The sequence below is a fragment of the Lagopus muta genome, chromosome 3 (assembly GCF_023343835.1).
Source record: "Lagopus muta isolate bLagMut1 chromosome 3, bLagMut1 primary, whole genome shotgun sequence".
Classification (NCBI taxonomy): domain Eukaryota; kingdom Metazoa; phylum Chordata; class Aves; order Galliformes; family Phasianidae; genus Lagopus; species Lagopus muta.
This window is the reverse complement of record NC_064435.1, coordinates 26,334,514-26,356,035: the sequence shown is the minus strand read 5'-3', so window position 1 is coordinate 26,356,035 and position 21,522 is coordinate 26,334,514. Positions and strand designations below refer to the sequence as shown.

The following is a 21,522-nucleotide window of genomic DNA, read 5'->3' as shown; positions in this document are numbered from 1 at the left end:
ATCTGTTCTTGTATCTTTCCGATACAGCATCTGAATTCACTGAATTCTGCCAAACCTTTATTTTTCTACAGACTGGATTCTCTGGAGGCTTTGTATTCAAAATGGCACAGTTTACTGTGGAGCTGCTAAGCTGTATGTAGCTTTGATAACAGTGGTACTGCACCTGGCCCAACGAAAGCACTATCTTACATGAACTTTCACTAAGAGTTTCAACAACTAATATTTGAAAGATTTTCATACTACACCACATATCTTCTGCAAAGCCGTTTTCATAAATACATCGTTATCTCGAGTGTAATAGCACCAGAATTATGACTTACAGGTTAGAAGTGGAGGAAGCTTGAAAGAAGTCAAAAGCAGGGCAACAGAAGTGAACCCTACAGTTCAGAGGACTAAAATGTCATACAGTTGAACCTTATGAATTTGCACTAATGAATGACTTGGTAACCCACTACCAACTGCTGAACTTTGTGAATCTGTGAGTAAGTTGTCAGAACAATAATAATAAAGAAGACAGCACATCACAAGAATGTAGTTTCTTTATTGATCTGCTAACTTTAGCTGTCTCATAACTGCAACCTTTTCCTAGGGGTAAGAGTTAGTGAGCAAGAAAGAAACAACGACCACTCTGTAGCATTCTCTACATGGACATACGGACATAACTGGCTTCCAAGGACTGACTACAGGTATGGTTCTTAAGAGGCAAAACCCCCAAACCTAATAATTCATATAATTGTGTGTGTATGAAATTAACCTGGGAGTGCCTGTAATCCTGCACTGCCATTGCTTTCCCACTTGTCTTGCTTTCAGTCAACCTGTAGTGGGAGGGGAGAGAGGTCCAAAGAGGAGCAAACAGCAAAGGCTTGGGCTCAGACAAGCAAACTGATGTAATGCTGAAGGAGCTGCTTTCTAGTTCCTGGGTTGTGTGCCTTTCTCCCTGCAGGGAGGTAAATAAGTAGGTTTTTCCTAAACTCTCAGTGATCTTTACTGAGCAATCTACCATTTTCCTCTTTGTGCACATATTGCTTTCTGCAGCAGAAGCACAGAAGTAAGGTACTGGTGCAAGAAGGCTCACAGAACTGGTTTTACATACAGTATGCTTTTAAGTGTGAAAGAATGCTTATGAAGTTTCACAATACAGGAGAATGCTTTAGGAAAAAAAAAAAAATCATAATTATCCTGTGGTTCTGTCTCTCTTCTCCTTAAAAGTTATATTAGTTACTCACAGCTGAAGTGTAAGAAATTGCAGTACCCCCTTCTCCTGTGTATTTATAGGTATAAACACACGAAGCCCTTTATTTTCCTCTAAGTTAACAGAGAGACTGATGTAATAATATAGGTCTTTCAGTAGATAGTTTAATTGAAACAAGAAATAGCAAGTTTAGACTATAATTTTATTAACAACTTCAAGAGAAAAAAAATGGTATTTAGGTTCCTTTTCCTATGCTGCTTACTCTGAGATACTGAATTCCCAGTATCTTGTTTCTTGTTATATAGAATTAAGCAACTCCAAAGCTTCTTTCTGTACCTGAAATATAAAAATACACTCATAACAAAATAACACTTTGTGGTTACAGACTTTTCTAGCAAAGCTTATTATCATGCAAACACTCCAAAGCTTCACCACAGTTCTTCAGATTTGTTATTTTCAGACTAGTCAGTTACTTTCCCCTAGTTAAAGATGCTTAATGTTTTAAACATGGATGGGAATAGACCTCTTAAACCAGACCTCTCAGTATAATTGACTTATTAAACATATTGTTTAGTTGGGTTGAATGCAGTAGATGAACTCTTGATACGCTACTATTAGCCTAAAAGTACTGAGTTACCCTATTCCTGATGTAACCAACCAACCTAGAGTTTTGAAAACTGCAGACAGCAGCTAAGGGGATATGAAAGACTGTTTGCCAGACTCTCTGTGCCTGAGGATTCTGAGTAAAAATAGTAAAATTTGATGATCAGTGGTACTAAAGAATAAAAAGCTTCCGGCCCTCACATAGCAAGCAGTGCAGGCACTGCAAGCCCAATACTGCAGGCAGTAGGAGGTGAAAAAAATTCATAATACCTACTTGGCCCTACCTCTGTCAAACACAGAAACAAGAATTCCAGCTTCTCAGTAGCAGATCAGTTTCCTTCTTAATGGACTACATTCTTTAGGTTCCTATGTTTGTGACACCAATGACTGTTGTGTTTTACACAGTGACCAACAGAAGGGAGAGTGTCACCTCTGTTTAGCAGCTGTGCAGCATTTCAGAAGTAGTTAACTCAGGTGCCTGCCTTAACCTCAGCAACAGTTAAGGACGGGTAGTTGTTCACACCAGAAAACCATTGCTGTTTTTTATTAACAGAATCTCTAACCATTGTAATTCAGAGGCTTACAGGACAGGATTTTCTGGTGTCCGGGTGTGCTGCAGAAATATTGGTACTTAGCTAGAAGTTACTCTGAGGTAACTGCACTGTTTCCATGATGTGACAGAGGTTGGTTACCATTTCAGTTCTTAGCCTCCTACCTGTTTGTCCTCTTCTGTGTGTGCAGGATAATCCTTTGCTTTGCTTAACCACAGAAGAGCCATCTTTTTGTTGTTTAACTTCAGGTATGTCTTCCCAAGATAAAGCAAATTTTTGCTGTAGAAACTTGGGTCAGCTGTACAGAGACAGGAGAGAAAAGCATTCCATGATAATGAGCAGCATGCTATCAAAACCACGATACAGCATCACTCCTCTAATCCTCATTTCAGAAAAAGATTAACATTATTACAATAATAAAGTACATGTAGGTAGGTAAATGCCTCGCTGTAGAAAAAGTGTAGTTTGATAAAGGAGGCAGAGCCTGAGTGCAACAGTGCTGCCTGCTCCCATCCCCTCTTGCAGCTGGAGGACACACACTGCAGTATGCACGAACTTCAATAGTAAGCTGTAGCTCTGCCCTTAGCACTATTAAGGTTATGTACTCCAATACTTGTTAGGTTTTTTTAGTCATTGACTATTCCTCTGTCCTTAACATTTCAAATTCCAGCGGGCAAAAATCATAGCTGCACAAAATAATATAAAAATATATACGGGCTGCTCCAAAAGTAATGCCTCCTATTTATTTCCACAGAAACGACAACAGGGCACAATAACACTATTTGATAGAGCACTTTCCCAGCCACAAAACACTATTTTTCAACACCATTATTTAAGGCCACAAAGATGATTAGGGGCCTGGAGTTTCTCCCATGTGAGGAAAGACTGAGGGACCTGAGACTGCTCATCCTGGAGAAGACTGAGAGGGGATCTCATCTGTGTTTACAAATATCTGAAGTGTGGGAGTCAAATGGATGGGACCAGGCTCTTTTCAGTAGCGCCTGCGATGGGACAAGGGACAACAGGCACAAAATGCAACACAAGAGGTTCCATACAAACATGTGAAACAACTTCTCTACTGTGAGGATGACAGAGCACAGGAACAGGCTGCCCAGAGAGGTTGTGGAGTCTCCTTCTCTGGAGATACTCAAGACCTGTCTGGGCACTCTTCCTGCGTAATCTACTGTAGGGGACCTGCTTTCGCAGGAAGGCTGGACTCCATGATCTCCAGAGGTCCCTTCCAACATCTACAATTCTATGATTAACTGTGCATTTTCTCCAACAACGAACAAGATTGTGCATGCCATGTTTGTAAAAGTCTGCAACAGCAGAAGCGACCACTGTGCCACTGCAGAAATGCAACCACTGTGCTCACATCCACTGTTTGGTCTCCATAAATGTTCAGCAAGCATCAATGAATGTCAGCGGTGCCATTTTTTCCACATGGAGGCAGTCAGTGACACACTGTTGCATCCTACACACTTCCATGTCAGATACCACTTTGTCAGGCTGCCCCCCTACAGCCATCTGTCACACAGCAACAAAATGAAACGGAACATAGGTGGGAAGGTTCAACCTCTACTGCCCTACCACCATCTGCCTTTGACATTGTAGGCCAATGTAATAAAATAGGAGCCACTACATTCAGAGCAGCCCTTCTATACTTCTTCTTCTACTTCTTCTTGTATACATATAACATCACATACAGGTAAACATATGAAGGTGTTTTGGAGGCATGCTTTAAGGTGAAGTCTGCTATTCCAGTCCACAGCTGCAGTAGCTGACACACAGGGAAAGACAGATAATAAATTTTTCTTTCAGGCTTCACTGACACATCTATACAGAACATTTCCTTCCCTTATCTTTCAGCTTGTCAGTTTTGCTTGGGGCTTCTCTCTTGGGGAAAGAATAGTTACATACTTTCTTTTATGAGGACAGTTTTGCTGCCAGTTGGATAGGTACTCTGATCCCAGTGACAACTGAAATCATATAAAAGTGTTGTCTCTGTCATCCTATTGAGAATACAGGGGATTCTGGAACATTAAGAATGAACAAGAATGGTTGACATAGAAATTCCACTTTTGCTTGCCTCTTTGCCCTGCAATAGAACAGGATGCCTCAGGAAAAAGTATGAAGGACCCCCCAACGCACCCTGGACACCATGCATCCCAAAACCTGCTCAATTACAAGCAAACCTGAGCCCAGGTGGGCTTCTGAGAGTCTCCAAGGAAGACACCAGACCCACCAGCTTGTGCCCACGCACTGTGCTAGCAGAGCCCAGCCTGGCTCTGTTGCGTCCTCTTGGCACTTCTTCAGGTATTTACAGTAGCGAGACTCACCCTCACCACCCCCTCCCCCCCCCTCCAAGCCTTTCCTTGTGCTCGAGTTCCTACGCCATCTCGGCGGCCCCCTGCTGGACTCTCTCCACTGCGTGGCCGTTTCTGACACTGAGGGGCGCCCAGCACTGCGCACGTTAAGCGCTGACTTAAGAACCACCGCCGTTCCTGGCCCGCGGGCTGACATCGCGCGCAGCCGGCCTCTGCCCGGAACACCATTCTAGCGGCGGAGGCCGACTGAAAAATAAAGCTTTCCCTGACCGGGAATCGAACCCGGGCCGCGGCGGTGAGAGCGCCGAATCCTAACCACTAGACCACCAGGGAGCGTGACAAGCGTCCCTGCAGTGACAGTATTGTGCTGCTACAGTTGCACACTCTTAAAGATACAATGTAACTTGCAACAAAAGTGAATATCGTATCTGGAAAAAACGACAAGAATTACCTTCCTCCGCCATGTGGAAGTAACGAAGGGCCTGCAAAAAATAAGGCTGTCTTTAATACCGGGCACACTGAGGTGAACACAGCAGTCAAACCAAATCATTGCACATGCTCAACATAGGTGAGGAAGGACATCTGTTTGTCCCATCCATCATCTCATTTGCAGGAATTCAGCATGACACTCATTTGGTGTACAGTCAGATTGAACCTCTTCTCAACAGCACTACTTATCCAGCTTTCCCCGCCACTGTCATTCTTGTTTAAGTACAGCACCTTCTACTTGTGCTTAAGAATTCTGATGTTCTATTTCCAGTCTTCAACTTGTCAAGATCATTTTTATTTCTACCTTCCAGTGCATCTACAATCCCTCCAAGCTAGCTGTCAAGTATAAACTTAATAACTGAAATAAGATCTTGTCATTAATATCGACAATATCGACAGCTTTGGGAAGAACCAATTCCTGCAAATCATCATCCAGTATCATCCTACCTGAAGAGAGTAAACCATTATGAAGTGTGCACACGTTTTTCAGCTAGCTTTCCATCCCACTCCTCAGAACCTTCACTCCATTCTTATCTCCTTCTAATGCCACCAGCTGGAGAGAAAGTACTGCCACAGACCTTACAAAGGCAATGTATCTACAAAGCAGTTTTTGTACTGAACTGTACCAGTCTTATCAGCATGGCTCACCCCACAGAATATGGGACAAGATTTTATTTCTTCAGTGACTTTAACTGCTGCAGAACTCGAAGTTGGGATTGGCAAAGTTCTACAGAAATCCTGGCTGACACCGTATTCTTCTGAAGGTGATTTTCAGCAAAACTCAAAGGCTTGATATTCCATTACAAAGTTCTCTCTCTCTTTTTTTTTTTTTTTTCTCCAATCAGCTCTTCAATAACTTTCTGTTTTTCAAGCAGTCTTCTGCAATTACTTTCTAGCGACTCCTCACCCCACTCAACTGACAACAACAACAGACTGTGCACCAGGGATTTTACTGTTCTAACAGAACACAAAGAGTACAGCAGCTACAGGAAGCTTTTCTGTGACCAGTCTAGTTTTCAAGCCGCTACATCTGTGCACACAAATAAGATGCATACTGTGTTAGACACCCCAGAACACAGACCTCTGCACAGTAAGATTCAGGGTGTCTGACAGCAGAAATTTTCACAGCAAAGACCACCAAAAATACTTCAACCTCTCTGAAGAACAGACGTTATGGTACCAGTGAATGAGAAAAAGGTATTCATTAGTGGATAATAATAAATCAAGCTGTTGCTTTTTGCATTTAAAATAAAGGGAAGAACTCTAATACTCCTATCAGATAAATCCAAGGTATAACACGATTCTATAATCATCTGCACTAAACTAGCATAGAGCTATCTGCAGATCATCATAGTAAAGAGGTTCCATATAGCTTGCTACTCTCTGCTGCAGAAACCTCACAAAATCATTTTTCACTGTACTATGAGCCATAGTTGAAAAAATTCCAGGCTCACTGGATTTTTAAACATACCTCGCTCTCCTGTTTTGTTCTCACTTTACTAATGATAGCTGCAAACTCACAAGTCCATATTTACTCCATCAGAACAGTTTTGTTTAGAAAATAATTGGCATTGCTTGCTATTCTAAGAACTTCTAAGAGGCCAGATCTGTCAAGGAAATCAGTAAAAATACATCAACAGCTTTGTGGGGTGAATAATAACACAAAACATTTTCCTACTGTACCTCTTCATACGTGGAAGTTGGAGGTGTTGCAAATAGCATTGCAGCTATCTTTCGTTGATACCATGGCAATTCAGCAAAGGAGTAACACCTGGAGCAGAAGGAAACATTTGTATATAACCTTCACATTACTCCTCTGTTTGGAATCAATGCTCGTATATTGGATGTCATAACCAGCTGCTGCCAAGAGCCACAGCAACCGCAGTCACAGCACAAGTTCTTACAACTGCCCAAACCAACTCCAAGAGTTTGAAATTGCTGCTAGATGTTTTGGTGCATCTTCTACTGGGAGTTCTGAGTACATGAAGCTGGAGACAGTTATTAACCACCAGACAGCCTTTCAGCTTGTAGTATTTTAGCAATTAATGCATATTTCATATTGCTCTAAAATATTTGCAATAACGAGTGCAACTCACTCCAACATTGGCTACAAAAGCAGGTCTGCAGCCTGACAGACTGTGATTGATAAGAATGAAAATAATGAGAGGAACCAAACGGCTGTGTTCTAGGCTTGGCCATTCTGCCCTGTTTTCCTACCTACTGATTAACAAAGGTAATCAGTTACCTATTTCAGAGATGATGAAAGAATTAAATATTTAAGTATTCCGTGTACACAGAACATTCCAGATTCCACATTAAACAATGCTACTCTCTTGTATTAGTCTCACACAGTGATTGTAAGAATATTTATATTATTAGCGTGAAGCAGAGCATGTGGGAGGAGGTGAACAATTAATGAATGCAAATATGGAAGTGCCTGAGGGTCAGGAGAGGGCAGGACACTGAATACACCATCCCAGTTACATTTTGCCAATAGGTGTGCCTTATCAGAAACGTGAATAAGACAGGGTCACTCCAGGATACACTACAGAATATGGCTCAAAAATAGTCTGTTACTGAATTCCAGCTTCAGACGAAGCAGCGCTGGGACTCAGTAATGGATATAGTTAACAATACAATATGTGATTATTTCAGTGCCAAAAGCAATAGCAGACCCCATATTTCTCATCATCTTTTCTACAACATCTTAAGTGCTTTTCCAGAGCAGACCTTCTATCTCAAAACTGACATGGCAAAACTCATTTAGTTGGGAACATACATATCTGCCTAAACACTTGAGCTGCTGCAGTGGTTAGGTTGTGTGAGAATAAATAGTGCTGAAATATGGAAAAACTGAGATCTGTAAACTAACACAAAACTTCAGAGCTGTAGATTAGTTTCCACTGACATCCAACAGCCTAGAAAAGCTACAGAAAAGGTGGCTATGAATTCTATTTATTTATTTATTTATGCTACTAATACTTAGGCTGTATTTATTGTCACAGAATCACATGGTTGGGGTTGGAAGGGACCTCAAGGATCATGAATCTCCAACCCCCCTGCCACATGCAGGGCCACCAACCTCCACGTTTAATGCTAAACCAGGCTGCCCAGGGCCCCATCCAACCTGGCCTTGAACACCTCCAAGGACGGGGCATCCACAACCTCTCTGGGCAGCCTCACCACTCTCTGGGTAAAGAACTTCCCCCTGATGTCCGACCTAAATCTCCCCTCCCTCAACTTAAAACCATTTCCCCTCATCCTGCAGTTATCAACCCTTTCAAAGAGTTGATTCCTCTCCTGTTTGTAGGCTCCCTTTAGGTATTGAAAGGCTGCAATGAGGTCACCCCGCAGCCTTCTTTTCTCCAGGCTGAACAAGCCCAACTCCCTCAGCCTGTCCTCATAGGGGAGATGCTCCATTCCCCTGACCATCCCAGTGGCCCTCCTCTGGACCCTCTCCAACAGCTCCTTGTCTTTTGTCCATCTATTGGTCTGAGCTTCCTTATAAAACATTTGACAGAGGCCAAAGGTACCACATCTAAATAACCAGAAACACTGTCTGGAGACTCCCACTAAAAAATTAAAGATGCTGCACTCAACTGAACTGCTTCCACAGAAGTGTGGCCATTAGCAGAGAAAACTGTACTTCTAGACCTTTGCCTGCACTTTGCTGCACTGCAACAGTAACACTTAGTACAAATTTCACTAAGCAGTAAACACAGTTTCAAAGGTTTTTGTTAATGCATATGCAGTCCTAAGCTGCATTTACTTAAATGTAACTTTTAAAATAGAGTATTTTGAACATATACCATATTTGGTTGCTTTTCCCAAAACAGAGATTGTATTAAGTGTCAGCCATTAGTGAAATTCAATATTGATTCAGTGTTGAATTTTGCCTCCATTCATACTAGTCAGAACAAAATGAGCAGAGCTCACAACCTCTCACGTGCACTGTGGAGATGCACATACATCTGCAAATAAGTATTTGATATTTTAATACAGTAAAACACAGAACTAAAATGAACAATTATTTTTCAACTTTCTGAACTGTGTGAGGGTTAACAGCCAGATGTTTCACAGGCATGACTAAGTCTTCCCATTCAACAGGTTTCCACTGAATTATTCCAGCACTTCTCTTTGCCGTATTCTGGCGTATTTTCTAGCATTTTTCTTTGCCACATGTTAACTTACCAAACGCCTATAAGATGAACTGATGTTGCATCTTTCGGATTCAGTTCAAAGGCTCTCTAGTGCAGGAGGAAAATAAAATTAATTATTTAAAAAAAAAAGTTTATTTGACACATCTGGCTTAAAATACAACAACAAAAACCACACTGACTTGTTGCCCTACTATTAATTAAGCCACAATAACCCTTGTGTAGAATTTCAAAGATACCGTGTTTGCTCTGTGAATCCACTCATCTCCAAAACCCTTAGACACTGACAGACTTCTGAGCAGTTATGTTTAGCAAGTCAGTGTCACATAAGACTCGACATACTGAGATTGTTGATCTTATTTCTTGTGGAACAAAATTAGTCAGCAGACCTTCATCGTTCTTCATCTTTTCCAGCTGTTCTCTTTCACTGGTACCTAATGCACAGTTACAGTGATGGCCACACAACCTTTTCTCAGTAGCACAGCTAGAATTAATATAGGCCTAAGAGATGTCAGCAGCACTTCAGTTGTCTCAACACTCTCTTCCACAAGGACTTGTTAATGCAGGAGCTAAGTTTATCCCTCATTGATTTGGAACCCTGAACCAGCACAATAACCTTCAAATCAAACTGACACCAGGAGAGTTCACATTTGCAAATTTTCACCAAAAGATAATTCCTAACTCGCACACAACCCATGTATTAGTCACATCAAGGCAGTCATTTAAATTACCTCAAAGTGCTCCTTGATAATAAAAGCATTTCCAATTTTAACCTTGATTCCTTCATAATCTCCAACATCACTGAGACAAATCGCATACCACTGTAATTCAAAGTACAAAATTAAAATATTTAATAAAGCACGATATCTACTAACATTAAAAACAAACAAACAAAAAAACAGAAAAACAGGACAGATACCACCACCACCCAGCAAGTATTTGTTATGAACAGTTTTAGCAGTGCCAAGAAACCTGCTAGCCTGAATGGATAATGGAATCAACGTCCTCTTCTTATCCAAGATGCTACCACCGTTGATCATACTTTGTTACCTACTTACCTGAGAGAAGCAGCCCAAAATAAAGCCAGACCTGAAGTCTCTCCAACAAAACTCTACAGAACTACTGGTACACACATACAGCATGCTGGAAGGGTGGTGTGTGAAGCATTTTTTAGGCTACGTCAGGGGAGACCAACTGTAAATGGTTTGATCCTGCACACATTGAACCAGCTTTCATTTCCTGTATCCTGTCTGGACTCTAATCTCAGAAACATATAAACAAAACTTAGAAGTGAGAATTATAGCGAGAATCACACATTTTTTAACTGAAAAGTTCAATTACACACAAGCTTGCTGAAACAGAACGATGACATTATTTGAGGTTTCCACTGGCAGAAATCAAAGAGCAAGATTTCAGTTACGTTATTTTGTTTGGCTTACCTTGTGTGCTGCAGAATTTGCTTCATTCTTTTCTAGTGCCCTTTTTGCATACTCAAGGGAATCATATGCCAGTTGTCTTTTCTCTTCTGCAGAAGTAATGCTGAGCTGAGCTAAATCTCGTGACGCTCGTGCCAGCCGCCATAACAACTCTGCATCCTCACTAGTTATGAACAGAAACATCAACATTTGTAAGTAGTAATGGCAACAAAGCAAGCAAAGGTCTCGAATCAGTCTTTCAATATGTATCTCAAGAGGGTGATACAACAACAGCATTATCATCTGGCATTTGGGCTGCACGGAACTTAAAGGTAACAAACAGCAGATAGAAGCCTGACATTATACGTAGTTATATCCTCAGGCAGTGTAAGTAAGGAGCTTTTTCATTCAGACTCAAATCCTAACAGGGGACAAATGAAAACTAAAAGAAGGAGCAGCTGGTCAGCAATGAACATGAAATGAAACAATGACTCCCAAAAGTTTTCAATACCTCAATTCTAGGTACTCTAGTCATTGCAGTTGTGTGTAGACACATTACGACTTTTTCCTAGTATATTTTAAAGCATTTTCTAAGTAACAAAACAAAGAAAAGAAAAAATCTCCCTGCAAGAATGAAAAACTGTGGCTAACCCTCAGTTTCCACAAATGCATTCAGCTAACAATCAGACAGAATCATTAAGGTTGGAAAAGACCTCTACCAACCACCCACCTACAACCTATATTGCCCCTAGCCATGCCATTAGCCATGCCCCTAAGTACCACATCCACACAGTTCTTAAACACCTCCTGTGGCAGCCCATTTCAAAACCTCACCACTCTAAGATATTTTCCCTAATAGCCAGACTGAACCTCCCCTAACACAGCTTGAACTTCCTCTCATCTTATCACTAAGTCCTTTCTTCATTCACTTTTCTACCAGGATGGAAACAAATCAAGAATACTTTCCTACTTAAAAAGAAGTTGAAAGAAGGCTCTCCAGCATACCATAACAAGTATATTAGTTGGACTCTGGTACAGAAAAACACAGTAAAAAAAGAAGTCAAAGTAAGATGAAGATATTCAGTGCAGTCAAGTACCTATTTTTATGCTGAACCAGCAACCGATAGAGCTTTTCAGTTTCTCCGCTCCCATACAGGTAGTCTGCTTGCTCTATAACTTCTGCCACTTAAGACCAGATGAAAAACGTGGAAACAGAAGAACAAATTACACGTAATTAGGATATTAAGGCATAAACAAAATGTTATAGAGCAAGACAATTTAACTGAAACACAAAGAACAAGTTATGAATTTTATAGGCCTTGTACACAACTGCATGGCAGACTCAGATAAGCTGCTTACAGTGAACAACTAGGCGGAGATACGGTGCCAAATATATGGAATTAAGAAATGGCTTTCAGTAACACAGAGAGCTTAGGGTGCTTAATGGATTTAACACTTAATAGCGTTCTTCTTAACACATCAGACAGCAGAAGCAATTTCTTTGTGAAAAAGGCAGGAAAGTTTAAAAAAAAAAAAGCATGAAAAATATGACCAGAAAAGCAAAGGCAGTAGTGAGTGCTGAAACACCTTCATTAGTAAATGCAGAGTTTAAATCTAATCACTTTAAATGTGTATATATACACACACACACACACACACAATTTTATTCTTGGCTTTCATATGGTTCCACAGTCTTGCTAAAGACAACTGCAGGCTGAGTAGGATTCATTCTTTTACTCAGCAAACCAAAACGAAAAGCTGCTCAGAGATCTTCCAGAGGAAATCCTTAAGGATTTTGAAAAAATTCAGAGCTGCCTTTTTAGTGCATCTATTTATGCCCTCAGCATCCACTGTACTTATGACATTTAAATACATTTTTCTACAAAACATTTTAGAACTGGCAACAGAGACATGGGATCACTATTTCCACAACAAGCTGAATATAATCATGGAACCACAGAATCATTTGAGTTGGAAGGGACCATGAAAGGTCATCTAATCCAACTGCCTGCAATGAGTCCAACTTCCCCGCAGCAAAGTGACGCAGTAAGATAAATATGTAAATGAATTAATGTAATAACCTGATATATATATGTATATAGTACATGAAATAACATTTCATAGACAATACATAATACAGGATTCTAACATGAGAACAAAGGGAATTAGGAAAGGAAAAAAAAAACACAAATGGAAGCAGGTTGATCATTCTTTTGAAGCATGTAGCTGTATAGGAAAAAGAAAAAAAACAACCAACAAATTCTATGCTTATTGTTCTGCCAACAGTAAAACATGAAAAAAAAAAATGATATTTGCAAGTCCAAAGCTCTGCCTATTTTCTTAGGATATTTAGGTACGCTTATCTCTGGTATTAGTCCTTGGTTTGTGATCAAACATCTAAGTGAAAACATAAGATCAAGTCCTGCTTCAGAAATTTCTCTCTTGTGTAAGTATTCTGTTTTTTTTCAAGTTATGTGCTGAACATGGCAGCTGTGATATGGCTGCTGTGTTTTGCAGCAGTGTGGTTTTAATTATGGAATAAATAAATAAAGGATTACAAACGACACAACTCCACTTTCAACTGAAAAAGCTCCCAAAACAGAACTCACTCTAGATGAGAGCGCTCCGGGTAACATTTTAACTCTGCTCTCCCTAAATGTTGACTCCCAAATGTTTTAGTCCACATGGACATTGGACCACGTGCCATAGAGCACATCTTCCTAACTTCGTGGGTTATCTTTGCTTCCTGAGGTGCCCCGGTGAGCGGGGGCTCACCGTTATCGTAATGACTGGAGGCTGAGAATTCAGACTTTTCAACAAAGTGCTTGCTAGGTGTTTTAGACTTTACCTAAGTAATCAGGCTTTTATTTCTTTGCGTGTCTACCAGGCACTCCCTTTTATTCTTATTTACACAGTATCTCTTCCTTGTTTCTCATAGGAAGAACAACAACGTCTCGCCTCTCAGCAGTGTAGTGCATAATCCACGTGAGAGCACTAACAAAAACCAGAGGCAAACTAACAGCATTGCCTTCCTCGCGCGTTACCTTTGAAGCTGGCATGAATCACAGCAGAGCCGGAGACCAGCCTGAGAGCCTCACAGAACACGAAGGACCCCGTGGCGAGAGTGACCCCCCTCCTAAGGCTTTTTTTAAGCACCTGCCGGGGATCGCAAGGCGAACATTAATAAACACCGTAACTCCGAATTAAGCCTTTTCTTTTGCTATGGTTTCAAAGGAGCACGAAGACCCCAACTTCCAGAGACACAACCCTTTGCACCGCCTCCCGCCGCTGCGGACAGCCCAGCACAGCGGGCCCGCACAGCCGCCGCCGCCGCCCGGTACCTCGCTCCCGCCGAGCCCCCGCCAGCCCCGCGCCGCCTCCCTCAGGAGCGGCCCAAGGAGCGGCACCAGGCGGGCGGGGCGGAGGCGAAGGGGCTGCGCCAGCGCCGCCACGACAGAGGCCATCGCCTGGAGCCGTCCGCCAGGGGTGGAGAAGATGCCAGCGAGCGAGCAAGGCCGGCGCTTAGCGAGAAGTCGCGCATGCTCTCTTCAGTGCCTCAGGGCGAGGCGGCCCCTTTCGGTGCGGGCGTGGCCACAGCTGCCGCGGGGTGAGGGTCCACGCAGCGCTACGCCGACCCCTATCCGGCCCCGCAGGTGAGCGAGGGGCTCTAGTGCAGGGGAGGCGGTGGCGGCTGTTCCGCGGGAGGCCAGATCGGGCGCTGCCCGCGTGGGGCCTGGAGCCTGCCCGTCTTGGGACTCGCTTCGCCTCCGGTCCGGGCAGTGCTTTGCGGCGGGGTAGGGCCGGGGCACCCCGCTCCGTGCAGGCCGGCCGCGGTGCGCGCCTTCCTGTTGGGACGCGGCTCAGCGGGAGCAGCAGCGAGCGGCAGCCCTGGGCGAGGCTCTGCCCCGCCGCGCCCCGAGCTCCGGGAGCTCCGCGAGAACGAGTCCCGCGGGGCTCTTCTTAAGGCTGCTTTGTCGGCGCCTCCGGGCTTCGGAGAGGAGCTTGGCAACGTTGTCATCTTTCCTTGAACTACGACAAACAAGATCTGTTGCACCTACAGAGCTGCTGTTCTTACAGTGTTGTCTGTTTTTTTCCTTTTTGCCGTTGCGTGTTATTGGCTAGGATCGCGTTAAAACACGAGAGCTCTCCGCTTCTTCTTTAAGCACGTATTCAAAGTGTGAAAACAGTCCTTCAGCACTGCTCCCTGCATTCGTTTCCTTGGGCATTTCATGGCTCTAGAAGTTCAGGTTAAAGAAATTCCAGCGATCGTACAAAAAGAGTGTGTTTAACACCAGTTTTTAGAGTCAAGCTGAGCCCTAGGTGGGGTTTCTTTCCACTTGAGTTTTTAAGTATTAACTTACATTTTGTATCGTTATTTTATTTTATACATGCTTATAGATCCACCTGCCTGTATAGCGGGAGAGATGAGATTTGTTTCAGAGAGCAGGCAGAACACTGTGCTAGCGATACTCATTAGAAGCAGAAAAAGTAAGCAAGAAGGATGTGCAGAGAAGCAAGAACCAGACAGAAGTCCTTGTTTTTCTGTTCTGATGTTAGAGAGAACTCAGAGGTTTTTTCCCTCTGTGTGTGTGTGTGTTATGTGTAACAGAATTAATGCTATAGGGAAGCAAGCCTTTGTAACTGTATAGGTGTGATGAGGATCCATTTCTGGGGGGAAGATGTGGGGTAATTTGGCTAATTCTTAAAATCTCATCTCTGCGGGTGGGTCAGCTTAATGTTATTACCTGGGGTGGAGTTTTGTGTCTGTTCTGATTTAGAGTAAGGTAAATGCTGTCATTGCTTTGGTAACCTTTAAGAAATACCTGTTATTTAGTGAAAAATGAAAAGGTAACTTACAAGGAGAGTGGTTAGGCCCTGGAACGGGCTGCCCAGGGAGGTTGTGGATGCCCCGTCCTTGGACGTGTTTAAGGCCAGGTTGGACGGGGTCCTGGGCAACCTGATCTGAATGTGTATGTTTGGTGGCCCTGCTAGGCAGGGGGGTTGGAACTACATGATCCTCGAGGTCCCTTCCAACCCGGGTGATTCTGTGATTCTGTGATTGTCTCCTTCCTCATGAATGCTTTTCATTTTTCAGTGAAAATCACGATGCCATCCAACATAAATAATACATTGCCAAGTTAGCATCTGTCAGCACTAATTCCTGGTAAACCTAGCAGTGTTACTTCTTGGATCAACTGGACTATGATTATTAACATTAATAACATTAACTTGACACTGTGGTGTGGCTTACTGAAACTCTTACTTAGACAGGAGGTGAAAATATGGTTCCCTTGATTGATGTTGAATGAATCTTGATTGAATTTCTTCATTTGGTGCTTAACATTACTTCCCATGTGGTGCTTCTCCAGTGTTTGGGTGACTTTGCTCAATGATCAAAAGATTTCTGAAGGATTTTTGTTTTGGGTCTGGCTTGCTGTGTCAGAATTTCTGTTAAAGAAATTGTCTTGATGGTTTGGATCAGACTTTCTTCTATGACTGAAGGGTTATTTCCTATAGATCTTCCTTATGTTGCATCTGGATCCTGGTGTGTGTGTTGACTCACTATTCTATCCAAGGCACAATTAGAATCATAGAATCATGGGCCTGGGTTGAAAAGCACCACAATGATCATCTAGTTTCAACCCCTGCTATACGCAGGGTCGCCAAACACCAGACCAGGCTGCCCAGAGCCAGCCTGGCCTTGAATGCCTTCAGGGATGGGGCATCCACAGCCTCCTTGGGCAACCTGTTCCAGTGTGTCACCACCCTTTGAGCTGGATGAATCAGTTCTCATTGGGTGATAGTGGCAACTCCTGGATTTTGTCACACCCAGGAGAGTTATCAGCAAGCCCACGCAGTAGGTGAGCAGTGCGTGGGCACTCACCTAATGGCTCCAGGGATCGGCCCGTTTGCTGTGTGTGTGTGTGTGTGTGTGTGTGTGTGTGTGTGTGTGTATGTGTGTGTGTTCAGAGCCACTGTGTGCATTGCCTCCCAGGAGCAGTAAATGCTGAGTGCACATAGTTGGTATTAAAGAGAATGGAAGGGCAGCTGACTGGAGAACTGCTGCTTGACTATTGGAGGGTTTGCACGATGTCCATGCTGTAGTAAAGTATAATTCTCCAGCTAGCAGCTGGAAGCTAGTGTTATTGTTTGTGCTGAGATATCAGACTTCTCCAGCCTATCTCTCTGTATGGTGTTTTTATTGTTTTTTCCTAGAGAACTTTTAGCAGTTACGGAAAGCACAGTTTTGGTGAAAGCCCAGCTCAGAGCTTACAGGTCAGGGATTCCACTTGATTTAAAACACTGTCATCATACTGGGAGAGAAAAGTATTCAGTAAATGGGGCCAAAAAGACAACTACAACTACATAATTGTTCTTAAAATTTTTAAGGACTTGCTGGTTGTTTTTTATTACTTAATTGGACTGTTGTTTTTTGTGTTTTTTTTTTTTTTTTTTTTTTCCTGTAACAAAGCTGTTGCCTCCTATTAATAATCTTTACAATGATGTTGTCGTGGACAGGTTACTCATTTTAAGAGGAACTGAAGTTTCTCAAACACATGCATTTGAATCTGTTACGTTGATACACAGGAAGAGCAATTCTTTGGTTTAATTTCCTTTCGTTTCACACTTTAATGCTTCTGAAGCTGTAGCTGTCTGCTGAGAAGCCAACAGACAGACTGCTGAGCTAGGTCACCATAAATCAATTTTTAAGAATTGATGTCTACTAAATGAAATGCAGTCACAACATGCTAGCCTTGAATGTGACTCTGAGAAGGGTTAATCTAAAACATGGGATTGCTGACACTTTGTTTCTACAATAAAGTCAGTTTTGGTGAGATACAAGTTTTTCTTGTAATATTTGTTATCTGAAGTCCATCAGTGGCTCTATACCTAGAAATCGAATAAAGAATGCATAATTTTAGATGCTTGTGTTGAATAAGTTATTATTTTGCATGAAGTATAAAAATATTCTGATCAAATATATGCAAGAAATAGATTTTCCTCTGCTTGATTTTTTTTGTTTATAACAAAAAAATGTATGTATCTTTTTGAAGTCAGGAGATTGGTGTTTCTTAATTTACTGCCTTTTGTAAACTAGCTGAACATCTCCCAAATTTCATAAAAAAAGCTTTTGTGTGAGGAGGGTGCTGTGAAGAGCCCTCACCAGTAGAAATACACCTGAAGGATGAATGCACATGCAGGATAAAAAGGCTCAAAAGAAAGGTAATTCAAAATGACCATTTATAAGTCATTATGCAAACAGGAGATGCAATAGTTTCTGGTTTTTGCAAAGCATTTTTTTTTTAATAGATTTCTAAATATATTATTTGGAAAAAATAACTTAATGATAGATTTTTATGTATAGGAACTACCTATTAATGGTTGCCTGACTTGTTACACCAGTATGCTGCCAATCTAGTGGATAAATATTTAAACTGCCTGATGAAGCTTGTATAAATAGATGATTCATTGCCCATAGAGCAAACAATATCTCACTCATATGCCTCAGATTACTTGAAAAGTAGCTTCTATTTTTTCCTCTGCATAATCTCCAATAAAATGGGCAGTGTGGTCATTATGGTTTTATCAGCACAATCTCATATGTTCAATTAAGAACTATGTGGTTCCTTCCTGGATATTAAGTAGTGAACACCAAAAGAAGGAACTTGTGTTTGGGGTTTTGTGTGACTCTTAGAATAGTTACTGGATGATTCAGATTGACGCCTACTGGTTTGATATGCTTTTATTACTCAGCTTTTTACTGCATCAGCTATTGCAACGTGGTCTTATCAGCTGTGTTGTGACTGTAATAAGAGAAGAAAAATGGGCAGTTTCTGCGTTTGTCATAGTCTCACTGTCAGCTTCTTGCAGCAGTTGTGGCATTTTATGGGAATATGTTCTTATTCTGTGTTTTTTACATGTACAACAACGATGAAGGATCACACTGAGTGTCCTTTTGTCTTGTTAAAGTTAGGTATTTCTGCTTATTGGAATTGGGAAGCACCTGCTTTTAGGAACATACCACTGCTCTTTGATGAAAGCAATATTTGGGCAAGTCTGAACTCTCCTCTGGTATTGCAGCGTTGACATGATTGCTGCAGACTGGCAGTTCCTAAGTGCTCTATTAGATGAGTCCAGTAACTACAAGACAAGACTAGACTATGACTTAGAGTTTTGCTTTCATTATGGCAGCTCAGGGAAGAAGACGTGTAATGTATTTAGTTGATCTAATCATGTTCTTGGTTGGCCTATGCCTGTTGTAAGGTCAGGAGTAACATCTCCCTTGTGACATGTGAATTTGCATTGTTGGAGTTCAGAATCTGCATGTTGTAAGCTCTACTGTATTTACTGGTTTGGTCTTTCCTTATCCAGAATGTTCTGGGTTTTATGAGCCTGTGTTGTGGTTTGACCTGGCACATAGCTGAATGCCTTACAATGCCTTTTGCTTGCTCCCCTTTTTCCCAGTGGGATGAGGGAGAAAAGAGTGAAGGGGGCAGGGGAGAGGTTCAGGAAGTAGAACTCTTAGGTTGAGATAAAATTATTTGCTAGGATCAAAAAGGAAGAGAGAAATAACAGTAATGATAATATATGTATTTATAAAACAAGTGAGGCTCAAAGCAATTGCTCACTACCCTGGCTTAGTTTTCCATGTAATGTGACTCCCATATGGCGTGGCATATCCCTTTGGCCAGATTAGGTCAAATGTCCTGATTCTGTCCCCTCCCAGCTCCCTGTGCCCCCCTCATTGGCAGGACAGTATGAGAAGCTGAAAACTGAAACATCCTTGGCTCTGTACAGCACTGCTCAGCAACAACTGAAACAATAACTGGTGTGTTATCAACCTTATTTTTTCCAAAAGCCAAAGCATAGCATTCTGAAGGCATTCAAGACCAGGCTGGATGTGGCTCTGGACAGCCTGTTCTAGTCATTGGTGATCCTGCGTATAGCATGGGGGTTGAAACTCGATGATCATTGTGGTCCTTTTCAACCCAGGCTATTCTATGATTCTGTGACAGCAGACAATATGAAAAAATGCATCTCTGTCCCAGCTGAAACCAGGACATTTTGTTATGCTTTTGCAGCCCTAAAATCTATTCCAGAAAAAAGGACTATTTCATTTCATCCCTGTCACCGGGCCCCATCCCAGTGTGCTACCAGGCATACCCTATCTGCAAGACAAACAGCCTATAGATCGAGAAAGGCAGAGGTTTGGGTTATATATGGCCAATGGGGAACATGTTTTCTTTCATAATAACAGCTAATTGAATACATATGCCTCATGTTATGTAACTTATTGTCAGCTCATTCTGCAGGATCCCAAACAGTATTATCTGTCTGTGTGAACTTATTCCAGAATCCCAAATCTGCAAGTAATCCTGTCGTGCATCTGGAGTATTTTTGCATCTGGCTTGCCTAATAGACCTTAATGTGTTGTAGAATGGTGTTTCAAGAAGTAAGCTATTAGTGCAGTTGTGCAGGTTCTTATTTCTGCCATCCTGAAGAGACTGCAGATTGCCAGTCTCTGTTCTATCAAGTTTTTAAAGGGAGAGCACTTATCTGACAGAAAGGTCTTCTTGAAGGTTTTGTTGTTTTTTATTTTTTTCTGTATTAAGGGATGCTTTTTGTGTAGTGCCTCTTTTGCTAAATCTATTTTGTTCCCATATTAGATACTTAGTGGAGGAACTCAGTGCTGCGTGGAAGAGGAGTGGAACTCACAAAATTTAAGTATTCACTTGAGAATATATTCATGGTGTTGGAACTGGGGCATACGCGCTCAGGCTGAGTAGAAAAAGTTGACCAGATTTTTAGGCTAACTGGGTGCTGTCCTATTATGAGTGATTATGGAAACATTACCCAAGACTTGAGAATTATGTATCAGTCCAAGTTTGAATTCTACTGCACTTCCTGAAAGCTTTTCTACTATCTGTGGCAGCATCAGTGGTGTTGGAGCATCATTTTGTCAGCCAACGTGGTTTTCCTGGAGGCAGCCATCAAGGAGTCATGCTCTGCTGTGCACTGGCAAAGCCACTAACTGGTAATGTACTCTGTCTGGCTGCCAGGAAAGCAGTAGGAATGGAAAATAACAGTAGAAAAAGAAGCAGAACACTTTGTAAAGGTATGCTTTCTAAGCCTAGGAAACATAACTTTAGATGCTTATATGCTTGCAATCTAGTGCTTGACTTTTTTCCCCAAGGAAAGTGGCTGGGACTTGATAAAATTTTGGGAGTTAATGGATGGAATTGTGTTTAGGTGTTTGCAAGGTGCAAGACGATTTCTGTAAATCTGATGTTCTTCTTGGAAATAATGTGTGCGCATGGATGTTTGAGTAGTACCTTTCTTTGTGTTTAGTTTTGTTGTTCAGTGGTTCTTAAAGGGTCCACCTCTAAGGTAGCAAGGTGGGAATGGAGAAGCTGTGTAAGAACTATGCTCTCATGGAATAGAAGAAGCCTCAGGAAAACTCTACATGTGGTTTTTCTTGTTTTCAGTTCGTTGTTCCTCTTTTCCACCTTCATTTCCCTTTTTGGCTTTTAAAAAAAGAAGTTTATTTGCATTAGAAGCAATATAAGTGCAGTGAAAGGAAATGTTAAATGCAGTTTCAGGTTCAACTGCACTGTAACGTATATGGTGCAAGTGAACTTGTTAGGGAGAAGCAAATGCTATTCCTTCCTTCTTGTCTCATGCCTTTTGAAAATAAGTTAATGCAGATGAGTGCTGTGCCTGGGCTGTGGTCTTCCCATAAAGACAGAGAACCTGGAGCAGAGGAGGTTTTGGGATTTCCAAGGCAAG

At 41.9% G+C, this 21,522-nt stretch overlaps 2 protein-coding genes and 1 non-coding gene across 4 annotated transcripts in view; 1 reads left to right on the top strand and 2 right to left on the bottom strand.

The window, feature by feature from the left end:
• Positions 1-1,375: 1,375 nt before the first annotated feature.
• Positions 1,376-14,310, bottom strand: RMDN1 (regulator of microtubule dynamics 1). The gene is made up of 10 exons (XM_048938717.1): positions 14,076-14,310; positions 13,779-13,890; positions 11,832-11,919; positions 10,759-10,918; positions 10,051-10,140; positions 9,354-9,409; positions 6,846-6,933; positions 5,125-5,155; positions 2,511-2,644; positions 1,376-1,528 (listed from the first exon to the last, which is right to left on the bottom strand). The coding sequence occupies exons 1-10, from the start codon at positions 14,196-14,198 to the stop codon at positions 1,490-1,492; spliced, it is 921 nt and encodes a 306-aa protein (XP_048794674.1). The 5' UTR covers positions 14,199-14,310; the 3' UTR covers positions 1,376-1,489.
• TRNAE-CUC (transfer RNA glutamic acid (anticodon CUC)) lies at positions 4,935-5,006 on the bottom strand. Its single transcript has one exon. It is a non-coding gene; the product is annotated as a tRNA-Glu (tRNA).
• CPNE3 (copine 3) overlaps positions 14,274-21,522 on the top strand; it is a 27,961-nt gene continuing 20,712 nt past the window's right edge. The window contains exon 1 of one of the 2 annotated variants that reach the window (XM_048938692.1): positions 14,274-14,387. The gene's annotated coding sequence lies outside the window, so the exon portion shown is untranslated. Of the gene's footprint in view, positions 14,388-16,566; positions 17,011-21,522 lie in introns of those variants that run through there. The other variant, XM_048938693.1, reaches the window with a different exon arrangement.

What these genes read in the sequence shown, in the direction of transcription:
- RMDN1 (XM_048938717.1), bottom strand. Translation starts at nt 14,198, where the DNA reads ATGGCCTCTGTCGTGGCGGCGCTGGCGCAGCCCCTTCGCCTCCGCCCC. An exon ending in GTTCATCTTATAGGCGTTTG is followed by an intron (nt 6,934 to 9,353) that starts GTAAGTTAACAT and finishes CTTCTGCTCCAG; the next exon opens with GTGTTACTCCTTTGCTGAAT. An exon ending in CTTCCACATGGCGGAGGAAG is followed by an intron (nt 2,645 to 5,124) that starts GTAATTCTTGTC and finishes GTCTCTGTACAG; the next exon opens with CTGACCCAAGTTTCTACAGC.